Source organism: Sturnira hondurensis, unplaced genomic scaffold (assembly GCF_014824575.4).
Source record: "Sturnira hondurensis isolate 20B ecotype Veracruz unplaced genomic scaffold, ASM1482457v3 Scaffold0019144, whole genome shotgun sequence".
NCBI lineage: Eukaryota > Metazoa > Chordata > Mammalia > Chiroptera > Phyllostomidae > Sturnira > Sturnira hondurensis.
Window position 1 is genome coordinate 3,014,120 of NW_028091775.1, and position 21,470 is coordinate 3,035,589.

The 21,470-nt window shown below is 35.9% G+C and overlaps 1 protein-coding gene across 23 annotated transcripts in view; it reads left to right on the forward strand.

Annotated features, from left to right (window-relative positions):
• PTPRD (protein tyrosine phosphatase receptor type D) overlaps positions 1 to 21,470 on the forward strand; it is a 520,593-nt gene that overhangs the window by 323,019 nt on the left and 176,104 nt on the right. For 10 of the 23 annotated variants that reach the window (XM_037070904.1, XM_037070905.1, XM_037070912.1 and 7 more), the window contains 6 exons: positions 773 to 1,354; positions 11,457 to 11,590; positions 14,264 to 14,408; positions 17,565 to 17,870; positions 18,763 to 18,956; positions 21,318 to 21,344. In XM_037070904.1, the coding sequence (XP_036926799.1) occupies positions 773 to 1,354; positions 11,457 to 11,590; positions 14,264 to 14,408; positions 17,565 to 17,870; positions 18,763 to 18,956; positions 21,318 to 21,344 (1,388 nt within the window). The remainder of the gene's footprint in view (positions 1 to 772; positions 1,355 to 11,456; positions 11,591 to 14,263; positions 14,409 to 17,564; positions 17,871 to 18,762; positions 18,957 to 21,317; positions 21,345 to 21,470) is intronic. The other 13 variants (XM_037070917.1, XM_037070918.1, XM_037070921.1 and 10 more) reach the window with 2 other exon arrangements.

The following is a 21,470-nucleotide window of genomic DNA, read 5'->3' on the forward strand; positions in this document are numbered from 1 at the left end:
TTTTAAAAAGTTATTTGTAAGTATGTTTTAGTTTAGATTCTTCAGCATTTTTAATATAAACTAAAAACATGAATTTAAAATTAATTCAGAATTACTATTGTTTCTTATTTCAATATCTTGGTTAGATATTTATGAGAAAATTATAATAGTGACACGTCTTACAACTGGAAAACCATATGGATATCATTCTTCCATAACAATTTAATACCAAGTCAATGTATTCTAAAATGCATCCAATATATTATTTTCAGCACTTATTGGTATTTAGTTATTTATATGTAAAACAAGTGGCTAATTGGCCAAGCTTATAATAATGGTAATAATTGCAAATAATATTTTTGAGGGTACCAGATCCATGCTAAGAGCATTACTGGATTAGGTCATTAATCATCAGAGCAAACTCATGAAATAGAGTTACCCAACTGTACACTTCCAATCATACAGTTCATCTTATGTTCACATCAGAAAACTAAAGCAGAGAGAGGTGAGGCGGCACATTCAGAATCACATAGCTGATAAGGGGTGGTTTTATATAGCAGCCCCAAAGTACAAAGCTATGATGCCCTTCTAGTAAAATGGGATTTGTCATGTACTCAAGTCTTAGTGTACTTCTGTGACCATTTAGAGCACGGTTCTTTGCTAGAATGTCATCTAATTAAATGTATAGTAGATACATGATTTTGTCACTTCAGTAGTAGAGTTTATGGCTTCTTAAAGTGTCTGAGAGATGATGGGTAGCAACTATCTTTGTTTCTCCCCCTACCCCACCAAGCCTTACCCAAGCCTCCAGGAACTCCTGTGGTGACTGAGAGCACCGCCACAAGCATCACACTGACGTGGGACTCTGGGAACCCCGAGCCCGTCTCTCACTACATCATTCAGCATAAACCTAAAAATTCTGAGGAACCTTACAAAGAGATTGATGGGGTAGCAACCACACGCTACAGTGTCGCTGGACTAAGTCCCTACTCAGATTATGAATTCAGGGTGGTCGCCGTCAATAACATTGGGCGCGGGCCTCCCAGTGAGCCCGTGCTAACGCAGACCTCGGAGCAGGCGCCATCCAGCGCCCCACGGGACGTCCAAGCGCGGATGTTGAGTTCAACCACCATTCTCGTGCAGTGGAAGGAACCTGAGGAGCCCAACGGGCAGATCCAAGGCTACAGAGTTTATTATACGATGGATCCCACTCAGCATGTCAACAACTGGATGAAACACAATGTAGCTGACAGCCAAATCACTACTATCGGCAACCTAGTGCCCCAGAAAACGTATTCTGTCAAAGTCCTGGCTTTCACCTCAATTGGAGATGGTCCTCTTTCAAGTGACATACAAGTGATCACTCAGACAGGAGGTAAGTCTAGGTGTGGAGGGGGAGCAGGGCAGGAGGGAGGAGTTGATGCTAACAGGTGGGGAACAAAACAGAGAACAGAGATGTTATACATTTTAATTTTTGAGCCTTAGAATTTCTAAGTGATGGGTTCAGGTAAGGCATCTGGAAAGGAAATAGGTGTGGACACCTGAGAGACTAAATAATCGTGTATGTGGAGGTATGATGCATATAACATCCTGTCCTTGTCATTTGTACCCAAATGACTTGAAGACTTTCTTGTATGACGTGGATGAATGCATCCCCCATGCAGCATTTTGAAAACAAAAGAACAATTCTTGTTTCTATGCTGAGAGAATAGTGTCGACAACTATTTAATTTATGAAAAATTAGATAGTTCAAGAGTTGAAAATAAAATTTTAGATATTAAACTTAAATGTGTTTTCCCTAAAAAGAAAAAACGTTTCTTATATAACAATGATGTAATTATCAAATTCAGGAAATGTAACATAATACAATATTGCTGATGGGTAAAGGAGAATGATGTATCCAGCATATGTTCCAATGGTTGAAAATAAGTAATGCATATATACATATATATATCTAAAATTCATATTTCAATTGTACAGATTATTTTAATAATATCTTTGAGAAAAAAAACTTGTCTCCTGTCCAGGAACCAATTCACAGATGCATATACTTAGCTGCTATGTTTCTTTAGTTTCTTGTAATAGAGAACATTTTTCAGCATTAGTTGACGTTTGTGATACTGACATTTTGTAGTGTATGGACCAAATATTTTGTGGAATATCCATCAATGATCTGGTAAATGTTTAACAGGTATGTTTTTTGGAAAAAATCCTGCTATATAGCTTTTACAAATTTCCATGATATGAATATTCCCAAGGTGGCTTATGTACACCTACCAATGTGATCTTGGTGAGAGTGTCACTGGAAAGAACTGTGCACAGTCAGGTCTCATAAGCTGTAGGCACGGGCCAACTATACCAAATCACAAAATGCCCCTCAATTTGGGTTTGCCTACTTGTTTTCTCAGAAAAAGCATAGGTCATACATTTTTTCAGGAATACCAATGAAGTGATATTATGTTCTTCTTAGTATATTATGTCAGGAGACCTGTAATACAGCTATACTCTGCCTGTATTTAGAGTGGGAAAAATATTGTGTGTGTGTGTGTAATGTGATTTTATTTCCCCTCAGTATAATAAATGGATGGAAGTGAGGATAAGGAATGTTCTGTTTGAAACAGAGGAAGCCAGTTCCCCAAATTCCTATTATTCCCACATTGTAGCTTTGAGAGGGCTCTGAGTTGCACAGTTTGAAAATCACTACTTAAATGGAGGATGCAAGTTTATTTGTGAGGGGCATGGAATTCTAATTATTCATGAAGGTTATATAATATTAATAGGAAAGATTTGTTTACTAATATCTTGCCTGTCCCATTGCTGACCTAAATACACCAGTGGGATACACTTTTATTTGTATTTATTTAATTCAAATATATTTTAATTAAATAGAAAAAAATAAAAATAAAAATAAAACTATCAATGCCTTGGATGTTTAAATGGCTTATATTCACCAGGAAGCTGCTTGATCAAAAATAAATATTCTTCTAATGTATTTTTGATTTTTTTGTGTGTGGCCTCAGGGGTGGAGGAAGACAGTTACCAAGGTCAAATGCTAGGGCCTGCTTCATTCATTTCACTGGGCATTAGAGCAGCTGCCAAACTATTTTATGAAGAAGTTGACACGGCCAGTGGTTTTCTTTTTATAAGTGGTTTTATTTTTATTTATTTTACAGATCAAACCTCTCTGCTGTTTGATTTGAAGTGATCCGCTTTGACCTGGGTTAGGAATATAACATAGCCACTTTCTTCTACAGTTTACTTTCGAGTGTCTGAGAGCTATTCATTCAACTCCTTGTGGCCTTGGCTCCTTTAAAATTTGAATTACTCCAGCAGTGTTTGGGTTGGCCACTGGTTTGTTCTGATAATTTTATAAGAACCATGTTATTGGAGTTAGCATCTCTAATCTAGAGGTGTGTAATTCATTGGGAATCTTGGCCATGAATTAGTGAATTTTCTCAGGTATCAGAACTCAATTAAACTGTTTAATCACTGACTTGTTTCCATGTCATGGGCTTTGTGACTCACATGACTGTGTGTGCCATTTGCCTTGGCTGCTAGAAACCTCAGGACATATTTACAGCCAGATGGGCTGTATTGTATTTCCATACCATTACTTGGTCCTCACTGGTTTGCTCATGGATTTACAATTCTCTTGAATGGTATGAAAGATAATTATAAAAATAACTTTGACCACAATGACACTTGACACTAAAACCATCCGTATGTTTTCCATACTCGGCTTTTGCAGTTCTTCTGAGTTTATTTGCTATATTAACATACAGAAAAATACTGTTGGTCATTTTAATTGTTGTATGTTTCTCATTAGAAAATATAGAAATCTGTGAGTCCTGTTCTTTTCCTTGATTGAAAGTGGTCAACTGTTAGGAGATTATTTTATACGATTTTAGCGGCTCCAAGACCCTTCAAAGATATAAGAAAGGACAGTATATGAGGAGAATATATCCCTACAGTTCACTTTTAGTTTTTGCTGATTTTTCAGCTGTCTTATTTTTGAAATCCCTGGTCTTAGAATAATATAATCAGGGATTGCATCCCATCTAAGATTTTGAACCTTGGACAAGTTACTTCATCTCTCTGGACTTTAGTTTTCTCATGTAAAATGGTAGCCACCCCAACGAGATTAGAGATTTTACTCGTTTTACTGGACTGCTATAACAAAACGCCACACGCCGGGTGGCTTAAACTGCAGGAACTTACTGCCTGTCTGTTCTAGTGGCTGGAAGTCTGATATCACAGTGTCAGCAGAATTGGTTCCCTGTGGGAGCCATGAGGGAGGTTCCAGCACTTGTTAGCAATCTCGCCTGTTCCTTGGCTGTAGAAGCATCACCCTGACCTCTGCCTACATTGGCGTATGTCATTCTCTCTGGGTACATGTCTCTCTGTCCAAATTTCCCCTTTTATGAGGATATCAGTCATACTGGGTTAGGACCAAACTAATGACCTGGTTTTAACTAATGACCTCTACTACAACCCTGCTTCCAAATAAGGTAACATTCTGAGGTTCTGAATGTTAGGGTTAGGGTTTCAGTATGAACTTTTGTGGGACACATTTAAACCCATAACAGAGCTATAGATTAGACAATAGACAGAAATACTATATAACTTAATAAGTAATATAAATTATCATTATAATCATGTCAGCTAAAATATTCTGGGCACTCTGCTGTGAATTTTATATGGATCCTTACTACCCAGTTAGATAGGGAATTATCCCATTTGCCAATGAGTAAATTGAGGATCAAAGGAACTAAAAAGATTTAGGAACTTGCTTTGGGTCACAAATGGCAAAACAGAATTTAAATCTGGGTACCCTTGATACTTCTGAACACCATTATCTCTCCAATTAATAATTTGCAAATTGATAGTTTTAATGCCTACTAGGCTTTTGTGCCCATGAGTTGTTCAATAAATGAATAGAGATAGGAAATACAGTGTAGCCATTTATTCATATCTTTATTTAAGGATTATATATCATTTATCTCTGCAGTGCTTGAGGTGGCTATTATATTATCCCAGTAAAAAAGTGTGTTAAGCTATTTATATATGAAAAAATAAGTTTACCTGAAAGAAATAGAAGCGAATACCTTTCTTGTAAAACGGTATTATGCTCAGTCACTAAATTTGATTCTAAGTTTTCTAACCACAGATTTAAACATAGAAACCTATAATGTTTTATAACCTCTTTTTTGATAAGAAGAAGGTTCAGCTGTCTCATAAACCAAATCATTTCTGGAAATAAATTCAACTAAAACATAAGAATCCTGGGATTCATGAGAACCCTTATATTCAGAACACAGACTAAGAGACAGTCATGACTTTGCTCACGGTTTATTGAAAGGTACAGAACGGATGTTTAAATAGACCTTTGTTTTTGTTTCCATACTACCAGCAGACATAAATGTAAAATAAATCATAACTCAGTGAATGTAGGATTATGACAGGAGAATTGAATTAATGTAGTCTAGGGACTCTGAAATTAGAAAAGTCTAGATGAACAGGTCCCCAATTCATTAGAATAGTTGTCCCCCATCCCTTTCAGACATTTTATACATTAAGATATTTCCAAGAACCTTCCACGATAGTTGCACTTTTAATGCTCATTGATTGAGGAGATATATGATGACATAATGACTTGTGCCTGCCAAGATCAATAGGCTAAAAAAATCTTCCAAAATAGCGCAGTGATTTGATGGGTTCTGTAGGCTTAATTAACACAGGCCACTGGATGTGAGTGGATAACTGCCAGACACAGTGATGTGAGATCCTGATGTAATTCGTGCTGAGTTGCTCCTTTTTCTTGCTGCTGACTAGCTAATTCTTGGGATCACTGCGAGGCAAAAAACATAAACCATTATGAAATATTCTTTTGGTCAGGTTATATAAAATTTAAAGACATGATTACCTTCACTGCAATTTTACTTTTTCTCTATGAGAATTTACTGATTAATAATGTGGATGGATTTCTCAAGTGTGTTTTAATTTCACATACATAGACATAAAAAATTATGTGTTCTATATATGAAATGTATTAATTTCTTTTTGGTATTTTTAATTCCCTGGTACATTCCTATTCTTGCTTAAAATCAGACCCTTAAGAAACAGTGTTTAGTAACAAAGTGAGTTTAAGAGGGAAGTTATCACTTTTGTTCTTATCTAAGATTACTATCTCATGTTAATATATTAATATAAATGGAGGGTTCATATAATTTGTATATTTCTGGTCTAAGGTATCTATATATTTTATAAAATTGCAAATGAAACTCTGATAAAGAAATGTATAAATTACATTTTAAACCTAATGCAGTAAAATAAATGTTGTTTAACATTCATGTTAATTGGAGACATTCTAAATCTTCTAAATTTAACATCTTTTTTCTGAACTTTATTTAGAAAGCATATTTGACCTCTAATTCTTCTATACACTTAATAGATTCATGGGAAAAGTCTACTGATTTACATATGTATATCTTAATAACATAGGTCTTTGGAAGGAAAAGAATTATATACATTTACTAACTGAATACTAGTGAGTGTTATCAACTTCAAATGTTTTGAGGAAGGTAATTCTACAAATTCTGGGCATTGCAAAATTGTTAAAGTATAAAACTACAATATTTAGAGACATTGTACTTTGCATTTCCAGAACTTTAAAAAATCATTTTATTAGTGTATGTCAACAGGATGCCTATATCAGCAAACTAAAAAAAAAAAAAAAGATTGGTGGTCAATAGCCAAAATGACAACCCCAATTCACATGGTTTCTCTAATCAGTTTTACAAATGAGTAAAGGAGCTCTGGATGTAAATTCAACTGTGATAACATGTAACATTCTCTTGTTGATATTTAATGACAATTGGGAGTAAGATTTGTGCAGGTGCTTATGTATTAAGTACTTACTTTGTCCATGATATACTGTGGCACTTACCAACCAGACTCCTTGTTTGGAATTTTGTTTTACTACCACTATAATTCTGGCTGTTGCTTTTATTGTTTTTCAATTAATTGTCAATACGCTAGATGTACATAGTTTGAAATACATACCTTATTAAAGTACTAGATATTTTGGTAATGCCACACTTTCTAGTCTCTGGTAATATTTCATATTTGTAAATGGCTGGATGAAATGGCCATTCAGTTATTTAATATGTGCTAACCTTTTTCTCTTTAGAGATGTGCCCTACATTTCTCTCTTGATCTCTTCTAACATTACCAGCATTTCAGATGACATGCAGATTTTTTCTTCATTCCTTATTTATCCTCCATTCTCTGTCTTTAGGTTGCCTTCAGATATTTTTATAGAGTATAATGGTACTACTGCTTAAATACTTTACATTTATCAATGGGACTATAATCTTATTTATGAGAGCTGATAGTTTATATTTGTATTTCTTTTGGGGCATTAAATAAGTAAACCAAGAAGAATGTAATCTTGACACCACTTTACAGAATATAAGGATTTCTTACATAGAATTTTAAAGAAAAATTTGTATTTCTACTTTAATTTCCCCTTTTTACATCTAAGTCCTAAATTTGGTTTATGGTCAGTATTATCACATTCCCCTTTTTCATGTGGAATAATTGCCCACAAGTTTCTGGATGGGATGTTTTTATTTGCCCATGAGTTACTCTGAACTTCAGAGTTTCCCATAAAATTTATGTTCAGGTAATTGGTGAGGGAAATGCTACAATACAGAAAAGCTCTTAAATAAAATAAAGTAGACATCGACACACAAAAAGTGAATGCTAGTAAGTTTGCGGTACGAAGACTGTGACAGCATTAAAACATGTTACGTATATATGTGTTTGTGTAGCAGGCATAAAACACGACTACTAACATTTTGTAGTAGAATCTCAGGAGCCATGATATTTGGTATAGAAATCCAGTTGTCAGATGATGAAGTGTCGCCATGTCTCCAAGCAGAGAAAATAAAGACGACAGTGTGCAGTCCCCTGAAGGGTTTTTTCATATGCACACGTGATCATCAATAGGGCACGTGTGTTTGGGGATCATACAAATAAACCCCTTAATTGCACAGCTCTTTTCTTTTCCCTTGATGCCTCAGCTGTATTGTTGTTGCTTCGACTGGGACTAAAGAACCCTGAGGCACCAGTAGCTGTAGGCGAACTCTCAGTCCCCCGGAAAGTCTGACTGGTGGCATCGTAAGGCGTTCCTGAGCACAGACCCTGACATCATGTAAAGAGCTTTTAAAACACCAGTCCGTGTGCTGGATTCCATCTGTAGGCACAGTTAGCCCCGTGCAGTATTTTTCAAATATTTTCAATTAATTTAATTAATTTCCAATGGTCAGAAATGGGAAGACTTTACCTAGAAGGTATATCATCAACTCGTGTTGAAAAATCAGAAGCTCGGGCAAGACCGGACCCATGTCCCAAAAGGCAGCACTCTGCTGGTGCTGGGCCCCAGCGGCTCCCTCGGGCAGGTCAGGCCAGGCACTCTCCTCGGTCCTAGGCCCCACGCGGTCTCTGCACTCATTCATCTCGGTGGCCTGCCTGACACCTCTAGGCATTTCTACCACCAGTTTCAAATCTACTACCTTAAATTACCTTCTAAATTATTTCAAAAGAGGGAGGTTGTGGAAGCAGAGGAGGAGATCCCCTTAAGTCTTAATGTAAGAGACTTTCCATTAAGTCACCTGGCCACTACTTCATTCGAGAATAAAATAGGCAGTACACCCTCCAAGACTTTGATGTGCCCCTTTGACTCCTTATTTAGAAGGAGTGGACTCCTAATAGAACCAAACAGCATTAGAGAATTAGATGCAGTTTGTGTCACTAAACAAGGATAAAGTATTGAGGCCTCCTGGGAATTTGTTCAAGACAGATTAAAAGGTAGAAAGTAAACAGTTTAAGTAAGAAAAACTTAATTAGATTTCCAAGATGTTTTCAATCAGTGTCACTTAATTTATTATTAGAATTAGGCAGGGAGGAAATACGTAACGAGCAGTTATTGTCCTGAGAGCTGCCCTTCAAAACTCTGTGTGTTTTAATTCTTGACGATACTGGCTGTGTTCTGGTTTGGTTTAAATCATGAGTTATCACAGGCTTTCTTCTTCCCCAGACCTGTGGAAGTATGGGGGAAGAAAAAAGGGAATAAAACTAGAGGAAATAAGTGATCGTACACATATGTGTGTGGTGTGTGTCTGTCTGTGTGTAGTTTTAGCCCGAGAAACCCTCGCATTGTGTGAGTATTAGAATCCAATCATAATTCCCCCATCTGTCTAATAGTTCTTGGCCTCCATTGTTCCTGCTGCCAGTGTTTTTGGTATCTCTCTTTTAGGAGTAATGTATTTGCTGTTTGTTTGCCTGTTTGCTTTTTATTTCCCTCTGTTGCTCCTTCTCTTGCTCTTGATCTTTTATCTTCTTTTGTCTCAGTCTGAATGATTGTGTTAGGTCACCCACTGGGCAGGTCCTTAAAAAAAACACACACACACAGGCTGCTACCCTGTTCTGAAAGTACATTCCCGGAGGCATCAAATTAATGAGTATCTCAAGGCCTATGATACAAAAAGGGAGAAAAGATGATGAATGGAATTAGAAATAGGAAGCCTTAAGCATCAGTCCAAATATGTGCACACGTGTGTGTGCACACACAGACGCCCAGGTTAACAGTAGACTGGAGTAAGTTGGTAATTAGGGATCCTAGGAACCGCTCTGCTAGGTCCCTTCAGACTTTAATCTCTCTTTAAATGAACGGCAGTTTTTAAATCAGACTACAGAGACATGATTGCAAAAAGAAAGAAGGTCTTTCCAAAGATCTTCTTTCTTATGAAAATGATGGTTCAGGTATTATTTAGTAACTTGAATTTATATATCAGCTACAAATTGTTTTACATGTTTTTGAATGTTTATGCTCATTTGCCAAAAATGCATTGAACTTCTTTTTGGTTTCTGTTATGAAGTACAAATCAACGTGTTTAATTTTCTTGATTAAATAAACTCTAAATTTTCATGTGAATTTGTAGAAGTGTGGACATCTGTTTAGCTGTAGCACGGGGTAATAATCAAATTTAGGTGTTTTTTATGATCAAAAATTTTCATGGCCATCAAAGCATGGGTACCAACCAATGAGAGCAGACATTGTCCAAGGACAGTGTAAGGTTAGGTGTGCCAGCGATGCCCTGCAGTACATTAGTGGTGTATAGTCGATGGAGGGCCTGTGGGAATCAGGTGTTAATTTGGACATCGGGGTCAGTCAACTTATTGTAATACAGCATTTGAGTGAAGTGTTCTCAAGTCTGATGTACAGCCCTTTCAAATGATCTATTGCCTGAATGATATGACTAATATGAGAAGTATATATTCTGTTTATTTTATTATACTAAACTAGTGTATTTTTTATAATAAGTATTCTATAAACTTTTAAATTTGTGTAGTGATTTGGCTTCCTCTCAGTAGGGACAGTATTAAGTTTAATATTGGATCTAGTGTACTGAGTCATTTGAAGTTATTGAGGGATTAGAAGCAATTATTTGTGATAGTTTATCTCCTTTCATTTTGAAACAATTTCTTAAAATGTATGTCAGGCCCTGGCTGGTGTAGCTCAGTGGATTGAGTACAGGCCTGTGAACCAAAGGATCGCAGTTCGATTCCCAGTCAGCGCACATGCCTGGGTTGCAGGCCAGTTCCCAGGAGGGGACACACAAGAGGCAACCATACATTGATATTTCTCTCCTTTTCTCTTTCCCTTCCCCTCTAAGGATAAATAAATAAAATATTTTTTAAAATGTAGGTTGGTAAGAAAAAAATGCTAAGTGATTCTGGTAGCCTAGAGGTGTGTTAACATTGAAAGTTAAATGTAGTGCTAGAGAATAAATTCCCACTTAGTTTCAAAATATCAGTAACTTTTATGTATTTAGCACTCATGATTTAGGCAATATTAATTACAAAGTGCATTATATAAATCATCTCACTGATTATGTACAATGTTGTGAAGTAAATAATTTCATTATATACAGAATTGAATTCAGAGACTAATATGTTCTACAGGGCCCAGCAGAAGTAAGGCCTGCCTGAGTGTGGTTGATAGGGTAATAATATGGGTGTAATAATTTACAGTTTTAATTTGAACATTGCACCTAAAATGTCACATGGTGTGCTGGAGTGTGATAGAACTACATGCTTATGATGTTGTAATAAACAAGGGGCATTATTTGCGCTAGACCCTGTATATTTGCTCATTCTTCATCTTGTATAAATATCCTACCACTCAAGGACAAGTATAGTATTCATAATATTGACCTTGTTCCTTGAAGGAGGGAAATGGGCTTTATATACACAAGTTTATCTGGACATTATTTAAAAAAAAAAAAAAAGACCTAGCACTCCATTAAGCTGATACATGTGGATGCATTTTGAAAGCTTTAAACAGATGCACTAATGAAAGAACTTGTGAATATTTATGATGATAGTAAGCTCCTTTTCCTCCCTGTTTTTAGTACCAGGGCAGCCACTAAACTTCAAAGCAGAACCTGAGTCTGAAACGAGTATTTTGCTCTCTTGGACACCTCCCCGTTCAGACACCATTGCCAACTATGAACTGGTCTACAAAGATGGGGAGCATGGAGAGGAGGTAGGACCACGTTTCTCACCTTTGGAATTAGTCACGGCCCTGGGGCACTGCTTTGCTTTCGTGTACTTACCCAGGTTCTATAAAAAGCCAGGTATCTATTGAGGACCTTGGTAGAAAAAATTTATGCATCAAGAAACACTTGACCAAAACAGTGGAAAGGGTATCTGGAGACTTGCTGGGGAAGGGGGCAAAACAAAACAGGTATTGCCCTATTGGAACTGTTTTCTATTTAAGTTTCCAAATTATTTATGAACATGTCAGGTTATAAAATATTTAATATACCCCATGAGAGTTGGGGACTTTTTTCTTCTTTTGCATTCAAGCTTCAGGATTTTGAGTAGAAGAACTTGTTCAAACTGGTTTTACAGAAAGATACCCCAAAGCAAATGTTTATTTGTATGCCAAAATTATGATATGAATGTGAGTATTTGTAAAGTCTGAGCCCTGGCTGTATGTCTTAGTGGATTGAGCCATAGACCTGTGACCCAAATGGTGGTTGGTTCAATTCCCAGTCAGGGCACGTGCCTGGGTTGCAGGCCAGGTCCCCAGTAGGAGACATGTGAGAGACAACCACACATTAATGTTTCTCCCCTGTCTTTCTCCCTCCCTTCCTCTCTGTCTAAAAATAAAATTTTTTTAAATTAAAAAAAATAAAGTGTGAGTATGTTATGCAAATAAAATAACAGTAGATTGCAGAAGGCTGGGAATTGTTGATAATCATGGAAAAGAAGCAAAAACTCAGAATAACTACAAAATACATTAATAAGCAGTGTTCTGAGGGTTTCACATCTACTCATTTAATCCATACAACAGTGCTTTTGATTGGACCACCTCTGTTATTAATATACTTCACATGTCACAAAAGGGAAGCACATACGAAAAGTTAAAAAATTAGCCCAAAGTCTCATTCTACTGGATAGAAGAACTAGAATTCGATTCGAGACAGTCAGTTTCAGAATCTGTGTTCTTAACCATTAGGGCACACCGTCTCTGGAGTGCACTTTAAATAATTTATAGAAATCAGTTATTAAGTACACCTAACATCTTCAGAAAGGGAATATATTCTAGTAATGAATATGTTTATTATAAATTCTAGTACGGAACACTGGGACAAAATGTTAGTAAAACTATATGTGAAAACTCAACCCATACAAGCCATTTCATGTTACTTCTTAGCATTCTTCATCCTAAAAAAAATCACAAAGCTTAAACTGCCCCTGGGATCTAACAAGCAATACTTTTTTAAAACACTCACATACTAAATGAAGTGTTATGTTAACTTGTGCTATAGTAAATTAATTTTTCTGTAAACTTCTATTTCGTTACTTCTGCTTGAATAGAGCAGAATCTCCAAAGGCCAGTTTCTAAATGCAGTGCTTTTAGATTTTGCTGACCGAGCCCATATAAATGAATCACTTAAAAAGTTGTATAATTTAAATACTAATATAACTTAAGGTACTCATGTGACAACAATTTATGTTTTTAGTAAGATATAAATCAGCATTATTTTAAGGCCTTACCACCATCCAGCTAAGAAACAAATAGAGTAAAACCAGCAAAGAGAGGGGCAGCTTTTTTGAGACTGCTGTGGGTGCTTGAGCGTTGGCCCACCTCCTCTGCTTTCCAGTTGTTTTTTAGGGAATACCTTTTTTTCTTGTTATTTGGTAAATCTAAAAATTTTTAAAGCTTTTGTAATTTCAAGCCAGAACAACCTAGGGATGTTTTCTCTGGTTTTATTTTTTGAATTCTTCTTGGCCGGTTTCTGCTTGTGTGAACAGTAAGCAATATTTGATAAAAAGCCTAAGATTATTTATGCCATAGTAGATTATATATTAGTGTGTATTTTAAGATTTACTACAGGCTAATGGTTCAATCTGAGATTGATTTACAATAAACAGCTATATTTTTGCTAAAATACAAAGTCAAATTTCAAGCATGAAAAGTAACTTTAACATTTGGTTAAAGAAACTTTATTTCAGAAGTCCTTTATGATGTTAAAAGTTATAGAAAAGTTTGTGATTATTTTTGTAGCTGTCAACTCTACATTCCCAAGGGAAAAAATGTCCAAAATTATTTCAAACCAACCTAGGTTTCATATAAATAATCCAGCTTTCTTTAGTAACTAAGATCTGATTTTTATCCCATCAGACCTTGACGGTTTCAGTTCTTTCATAGCGATCTCAGATAAACTGTATACCAGTTTCTATTACCGCTTTTGGCCATGTTTTATTTTCTCCCATTTAAATTGCAGAAGATCACAGGCCATGAGCTTGAAATCTCTTCACAGCACGGGTTCTCCTGTGACAGGGCCCACAACAGAAACTGTGCCCAACACGTGCAGTTTCAGTTGTGGGCCCTGTCACAGCAGAGCCCGTGCCTTTTAAGGGGGAGACACCCCTGTGGGTGACGGTCTCTCAATCTCCCTTTTATCCAATGCATTTGGATGCTGTGTCATCATGAGAAAGATCACTGACCACCCTTATTCCAATTGCCTTATTCGTTGTAGAAACTTGCCTTTTAAATGCTATTTTCATTATATAATTCCTCTGGTAGTGTCCTTGATATTCTATAGGTTCTGTGTGTGATTTTTTGATGACAGGTATTGCAATAAAAAAAAAATACTTGTCCAAACCGTATTGAAGACAACCAAGTTCTCTTGTTACTTACCCACAGCAACGAATTACCATTGAGCCAGGGACATCTTACAGACTGCAAGGGCTGAAACCAAACAGCTTGTACTACTTTCGTCTGGCTGCACGCTCTCCTCAAGGCTTGGGTGCTTCTACAACGGAAATATCAGCTAGAACCATGCAGTCAAGTAGGTGTCTCTCTTTGCTTACTTTCTACCCTTTTTTTTCACTAGGAGGTGTTGCCGGAGATTATCCCTATCAGCAAACAGAGCTGCTACTTAATATTCTTAGTAGTCAGCAGTCTCTGTGCTAGCCAGTGTCCAACTCTAAGGATTGGCACACAACCACGACCTATGTTGTTTTCAAACTTGGTCCAAGTAGCAGATTCTTTTCTCCCGCTTTCTAAATTGAAAGACCTTCAGAGAGATTGAGATGAGAAAAATGGGTGAAAGGAGGTAAATCAAGCCCCATTTAATGAATTACAAGGCTCTAAAGCAAAATTCAGGTTGAGAGCACTGCGTAACAATCAGAGGAAGGCTTTAGCAAAGTAAAGAGGCAGCGCAAGACCAAACTGTTAGCCTTTGTAAGCACACAGGTTTTTTAAGTTTGCTGACAAATAACGCTTTAGTTCATGTATTTGTTCCTACTCAGAGAAAAGCTCAGCTCTTGTGGTTAGTTTATTAACTCTACCAGGAGTGCGTTTGGAAGTTTGGAACATTCGCCGCAAGTCTGTATTGGGAAAAATTTAGGGACGATGGAATAATCACAAGTACATTTGCAATCCTAAATTTTATTTTGTTTCCTCAGGTTCAATATCTTTTTGGAACTGTTGCTATAAAGAATAGTTGTCTTTATCACAATGGGGGTTCATTGTGTCCAGGGAAGATTTTTAAGATTGTTTTTTGTAAAGTCTAATATGGGAGATTGTTTTTGATGGAAAGTTTGGTGGCTTATAATACTATTTGATCTTTATGAATGTTTTATAATTATTCTATGAAACAACCATTTGCTTAGAGTTGAATAGTTTTATGGAGTTATTTCCTTAATTTTTTGATATTTTATAAGTGATTTGATATAATGTCATGCAATAGAGCTGTATAATAGAAATGCATTGAATTTTGTAAAGGGAGTGAGTGCTATAGTGATCTAATTTTTAGACCTGTCAACAAGCATAATACTTATATATTTAAAAAGTAAATTTTCTTCCATAGAAGCAAGCCTCTGTACTTTATTCTTCTATGGACACTTGACATCTTTCAGGGTTTTTGATACTAAAAAATTATTTTCTTCTATTTTCTCAAAACATAGTTATTCATATGAAAAGTATTAGGTTTCTGTGCTTAAACCATTAGTGATTATAGCTTATTCCCATAAAATTGTCCTTTTCAAATCTTAAGTATGTAAATGCAGTTTGTGTGTCTGCTTTGAATTCTAGTCAGGCTAGTAAGTCATATTGTGGAAGATCATTCTTAGAACCAGGTATTTAACCAAAGGAATGTGACATGCTTTAATATTATATTTTGCATGGTTTACAAACTTGACTTTTTGGGATAAGTATATACATATGTACTTACATAGAGACAGAATGAACTTTTTATAAGCACACCAATAGCTTATCTTTTATTTATTAAAAGTTTCAAATGGTGTTGAACATATTCAAAGAATAGAAGGACTGAGAGTAGCCATGTCATAAAAACCAAATCAGTTTTTTAGAAAGAATTACAAATGAGTCCTAGCTGTTTTATGAATAACTCAATTTATTATGAATAATGATGATGATGCATTTAAAATAGTTTTATAATTTGAAATATAAGAAGAGCATGTAATCAGAATCAATAAAAATGATAATTCTAGTGATTTTACAACTCTTATTCCAAATTTATGAGGCTTTCAATGAGAATTTACTTTTTGTTAGTAAGAGAGCTTTTTGTTTTGATTGACCTAATGAAAAAAACAAGACATGTGAAGACTGATAATAGTCTAAACAATCTGATAAACCAGCCACTACATAATATAAAGGTCCACAAAGTCAAACTACATATTCAAATACAAAAAATTAGAAATGATTTACTCATGGTATCATATATATTGCCTTAAAATATATATGTATTATGTACGTCTTATCCCATTTGTTTGTTTTTTAGGAACATGTATTATTAACTTTAAAAATAATTTATGATAATACTGCAGTGGTCTTTATTGCTTTTGAATTTTTTTCAAATAATATGTTTGATTACTTTAATTGAAAATAATTGCTCAGAAGGTGACCAGTGGACTTTGGAATGGGCAGTAGGAAAGCTTATCTTTTAACTCTTTTGTCAACACTACTTCATATGAATAATTATATAGAAAATGAAAGCATTGGTGTACAAGATGAAAGAAAGATGGTTCTCAGGATTTTTTAAACAGTTTTTTTTAATGGCTATGTTACATTTTGTAAGCAATAGATCATTATTATTGATTTTACCACAATTTGCTGGTGGGGTCTAATTCTTCACTAGCAATGGTGTCTCAAGAAGAGTTATAATTTTTTTTTAAAAGCTGAAAGCTGATGTAGGGTAAGTACAAGTTACAGTCATAACCAACAAGCCTGACATTGCTCTCGGTAGGTAAATCTCAGGCTATGCCTGTTCATCCTTTACTGATTCTGCATGCTCGCTCTCTATGGGGTACGGTCAATGTTCAGTTAATGCTTTTCCTTAAGGCTGGTCAGGCACAGTCATTTTTTCAGATAGTCAAAGGGAACCCCTTTATGTTTGTTGGGTTTTTATTTGTTTTCTTTGAAAGATATGGAGTTGGCGGAAGGGTATGTAGTCGTTATGGCAGGTTTTCACATTTCAAACCGCTTTCACTACTGAATGCTGGGTATGAGTCGCCCTCGTTCTAGAATGTAGAAATGAAAGCTTGGAACGGTATCTGCGAAGCCTCATCAAGCTGCTCATGTAGTAAATCTGGCAGCATTTGCAGCTTTTTTGCAGTGGGATAGTCTGTATAGTAGGGCTGGGGCATACCGAGAGGTTGGTTTAGAAGAAGCATTTAAATTGCAGGTAGGTAACCTATTGGAGGCTTTCTCATCTCAAGGCTTCATGTTCACATAGTCCCCCCACCCATTATTTAACATTTATTTTTGGTCATTTACTCATTTTTTGGTTGCTTCATATTACTAAGCCAAGGTATATAATTTATCTTTAAAATTTTATTTTAAATTTCAAAGCCTTATTTTCATTTTGTTGCCCTTAATGTTCGTTTATTTATTTTTGCCTTTTCTTTTGTTTTATCATTTTTTTTTCCAACCACTCCTGTCCTCTCACTCAAACCCTCCTTTAACTCACTACCAAAATAAGAGCCGTCAGCTCCTCCTCAAGACATTAGTTGTACCAGCCCAAGTTCCACTAGCATTTTGGTAAGTTGGCAACCTCCACCAGTGGAAAAACAGAATGGCATTATTACGGAATACTCCATCAAGTACACTGCAGTGGATGGAGAAGATGACAGACCTCACGAGATTTTGGGAATTCCTTCGGACACTACCAAATACCTTTTGGAACAGCTGGAAAAATGGACTGAGTACCGGATCACTGTGACAGCCCACACAGATGTCGGCCCTGGCCCCGAGAGCTTGTCCGTGTTGATTCGAACCGATGAAGATGGTATGTTGCCTCTGCTACGTCAGTTTGCTCCCTTCTACACAGTCTTGGTCTGCTGTCTTTTGATAGGCTAACAGTAACCCGTTTTTCTCTGCTCATCTTTTTTTACCCAACATCGCTCTAACGTCAATAGTTTTTTGCCAAAGATCTATCTTTGCTACAGCCTGGGCATTTTTTTTTTCTTTCAATCTCAACACAGTAATTTGCTTCCCTATAAAAGAACAGTTTGCTCCAATGATTTTGCCATCCAGGCTCTTCCTCTGTACCTCTATCCAAAGTCTTCTGCATTTTTCATGGCTTTTTGTAGTCATTTTTTTACATTTTGAAGTTAACTTTTAAAAACAGCCTTCTTATCTTCTTGTTGCCTTTTTGTCTTGCGTATTTCCGAAGCACTGATGCTCAACATTTATTTTTTGGCATTTGTTTTATGGAATACCTTTGATATGAGGAAAAAAGAAGAAAATTCCTATAATCAAGAGCCTTTTTTTTTCTGCTAAAAAGAAACCTTTAAAAAACACGCAGCAATCAACAAGCAGTTTTTGTTATTATTTCAATGCTATACCTCTTTGTGCTTTAATGCTTTGAACCTCAAAGCATCTTCCTTGGCTTTTGTACATTTTTTACATGTTTTTCTATTTCTCTGATACTCTTTTTTTCTTCCATACTTTTTTTTGGCATTGGTCATGTTTTTTGATCTTTTCTTGAAAGGTAGAGCAGATTGGTTGAGCATTTTCATTGGTTGAAAATGTCTGTATTCCACAAAGGAAACATAGTGGGTCTGCCCATTAAAAAAAAAAAAGAAGGAAAGAAAGAAAAAAAACCTAAGTAAAGAAAATGCTCTGACTGGGTGGGACAAGTGCCTATAATTTTCTTTTATCCGATGATATTGTTCCAGTTCCTAGTGGTCCTCCTCGAAAAGTCGAGGTAGAGGCTGTCAACTCAACATCTGTTAAAGTCTCATGGCGCTCACCTGTGCCCAATAAACAGCATGGCCAGATAAGAGGATACCAGGTGCATTATGTGAGGATGGAAAATGGTGAGCCCAAGGGCCAGCCCATGCTGAAGGACGTCATGCTGGCTGATGCACAGGTAAGCCTCCCAAATTACATCTCTGGGTTTTCTTATGATACCTTTTTTCCATTATGTGCCCTGAACTGGTCCCTGTTTTAATTATTATTTTTTTTTTATATTTTAAAAAATCCTGCACAGAATGCTTGTGTTTAAAACACATGATATGTATATACCTTCTGAATCTGGGTTGCCATTGATTGAGGAAATAAATTGTAGTGAAGTAACACATCTGATTAAAAACATGTTACTGTTTCTTGAAATACATATATTCAGCTTTAAAAAATTGATTGATTTAATCAAATCAAGGGGTAAAGTTCTGAGAAGCAGTTTTGCTGATAGCATCTATTTTCTGCTATATTAAAACTGCTTAGAATTGGCCCTGGCTGGAGTGGCTCAGTGAATTGAGTACCAGCCTTTGAATCAAAGGGTCATGGGTTTGATTCCCAGTCTAGGGCATGTGCCCTAGGTCCCCCGAAGGAGGCCTATGGCCCCAACAGGCCAGGTCCCCGGTAGAGGGTGCATGAGAGGCAGCCACACATTGATATTGGCTGCCTCTCCCTCTTTTTCCCTCCTCCTCTCTAAAAATAAATGAACAAAAACTTTTAAAAAAATAAAATGAACTTAAAAAATGCTTAGGATTAAGTTGACCTAATTTCTAAATGTAAGACTTCCTGCTGGAAACTAGACATTTTTATTCCTACTTCAATAGACATGCAGAAAAATGTATACAGAGAGTATTTTATTTAGAACCCCTTTATTAAATTATGGTTTTGATGAAAAGAATTGTTTCATTTCCCAAAAAATGAAGATAATGACCATGATAAAAATTAAGAGTTTTTCAGGGACTAAATGAGATCCCCATGTTGAGCCAACGTAAGAAAAGTATTAATAGAGAGTGTGAGAAATTTATCCTAAGGCAGTGGTTTATAAATATGGAGTGATAATTTGGTTTTGTAATCAGTTGTTTGAAATGGAGAGTCAGTTTTTCATAAATTAGTAGTGATTCAGAGGTAGTACCATAATAAATCCATATGTCATGTTTTTTCTGAACGGGAGAGGAAGACTTTAATCAGTTACTGTCCTGCAGGGGTTACACATAACCCATGGACTAGCTTGTCTGTGCTTCAGTACTGATGCAATATTATGAATACGGAAGTGCTTTGCTTATCCAGCAAGTTGGTAGCTGGGCATGGCAGTGGCTGATACTTGTGAAAATTTGAAACATTTCAATGGAAAATTTCTTGTTTCGTGTGGAGGTGAGGAAGATCATGAACCAGGTCTTGGACTGCTGCTCCAGGTTGTCAAATGTTGCATCTTTGCCCCAATGAATATGAGAGGGCCGATAAATATCCCTGTAGCTCTAAGGAAACTTATTTACCCCAAGTCTTGAGATAATCAGCTTACAAAGGTGCTAATGTTTGCTTTAGTCTTGACACATTCTAGATAAAAAGATCTGGTTAGTGGCTAACTACCTTTAATCCAGTTGTATAGTTTTGGTTTAGAGGCCATGTCTGTAAATGCGGTTCAAGATCCATAAAGTCCCTTAGATTTGGAAAAGGGCAACTGACTTGCATTTTCAAATGTTTAATTTATTCTGCCTGTAAAATAGAACCTGCGCATAATATAAAATAAAGCCATCAGCACTTATGTTTTATTGTGTAAGTCTGCAATTGGGAAAAAGACATTGATAAGACCATCATACTTTGATGTTTTTCTGTTCTTAGATAATATTGCATCATAGAACTGTAATATTGTTCTATGATGTTCTTTTTACTCTTTGTATTGGGAGCATGGGAGTTAATGCAATTGTGTAATACAACATTGCCTTAAATGCCACTCAACCTTTTTTTCCTCTCTTCTATTTTGACTTTTCTTTATTAATTTGCTGATTTTCCTTGTGTTCCTTTATTCTTATTTCTTTTTTCTCCCCCGCCCATCTCTTATTTCCTCTTTGACTACTCATTGAAATTTCATTAAGTCTTGCAGGACTTCACCAGGACTATTGGATTTCAATATTAATGAGAGATGATAATCTTAATAGTGACTTGAATTAACTATGTAACTTAAGGAAAAAGGCAAAATAAATGTCACAGAGTAGTGTGCATTTGCTTTTTGCTATACCTTCTTGCTTTATCTCAATGGAAAATAGCTGGTTTTAGTGATAACAATACAGAACATATTTACTTTTGACCTTTCAATTGAGAATGAAAGTGGCAACATAACCCACTTATACTCCTTGGAATTTTGTTGTACACACTGATACAGTTGCGCTTTTTTTTTTAATCTAACAAGGGCACCATTGCCTTTATCAGTCTACAAATTTCTCTTCATTTCTTTTTATTTTGTTTCTACCTCCGCAACCTTCTTAATCTCAATCAGTGGGAATTTGATGATACTACTGAACATGTGAGTAGTTTTTTACTGCTTTGTAAAAACATTATAAATGCTTATTTTTTTCTGATGCTCCTCTTTCACTTAGTTGTGATATGTCATCACTGCTTCAATGCATGAATTAACCATTTTTTTAATTTA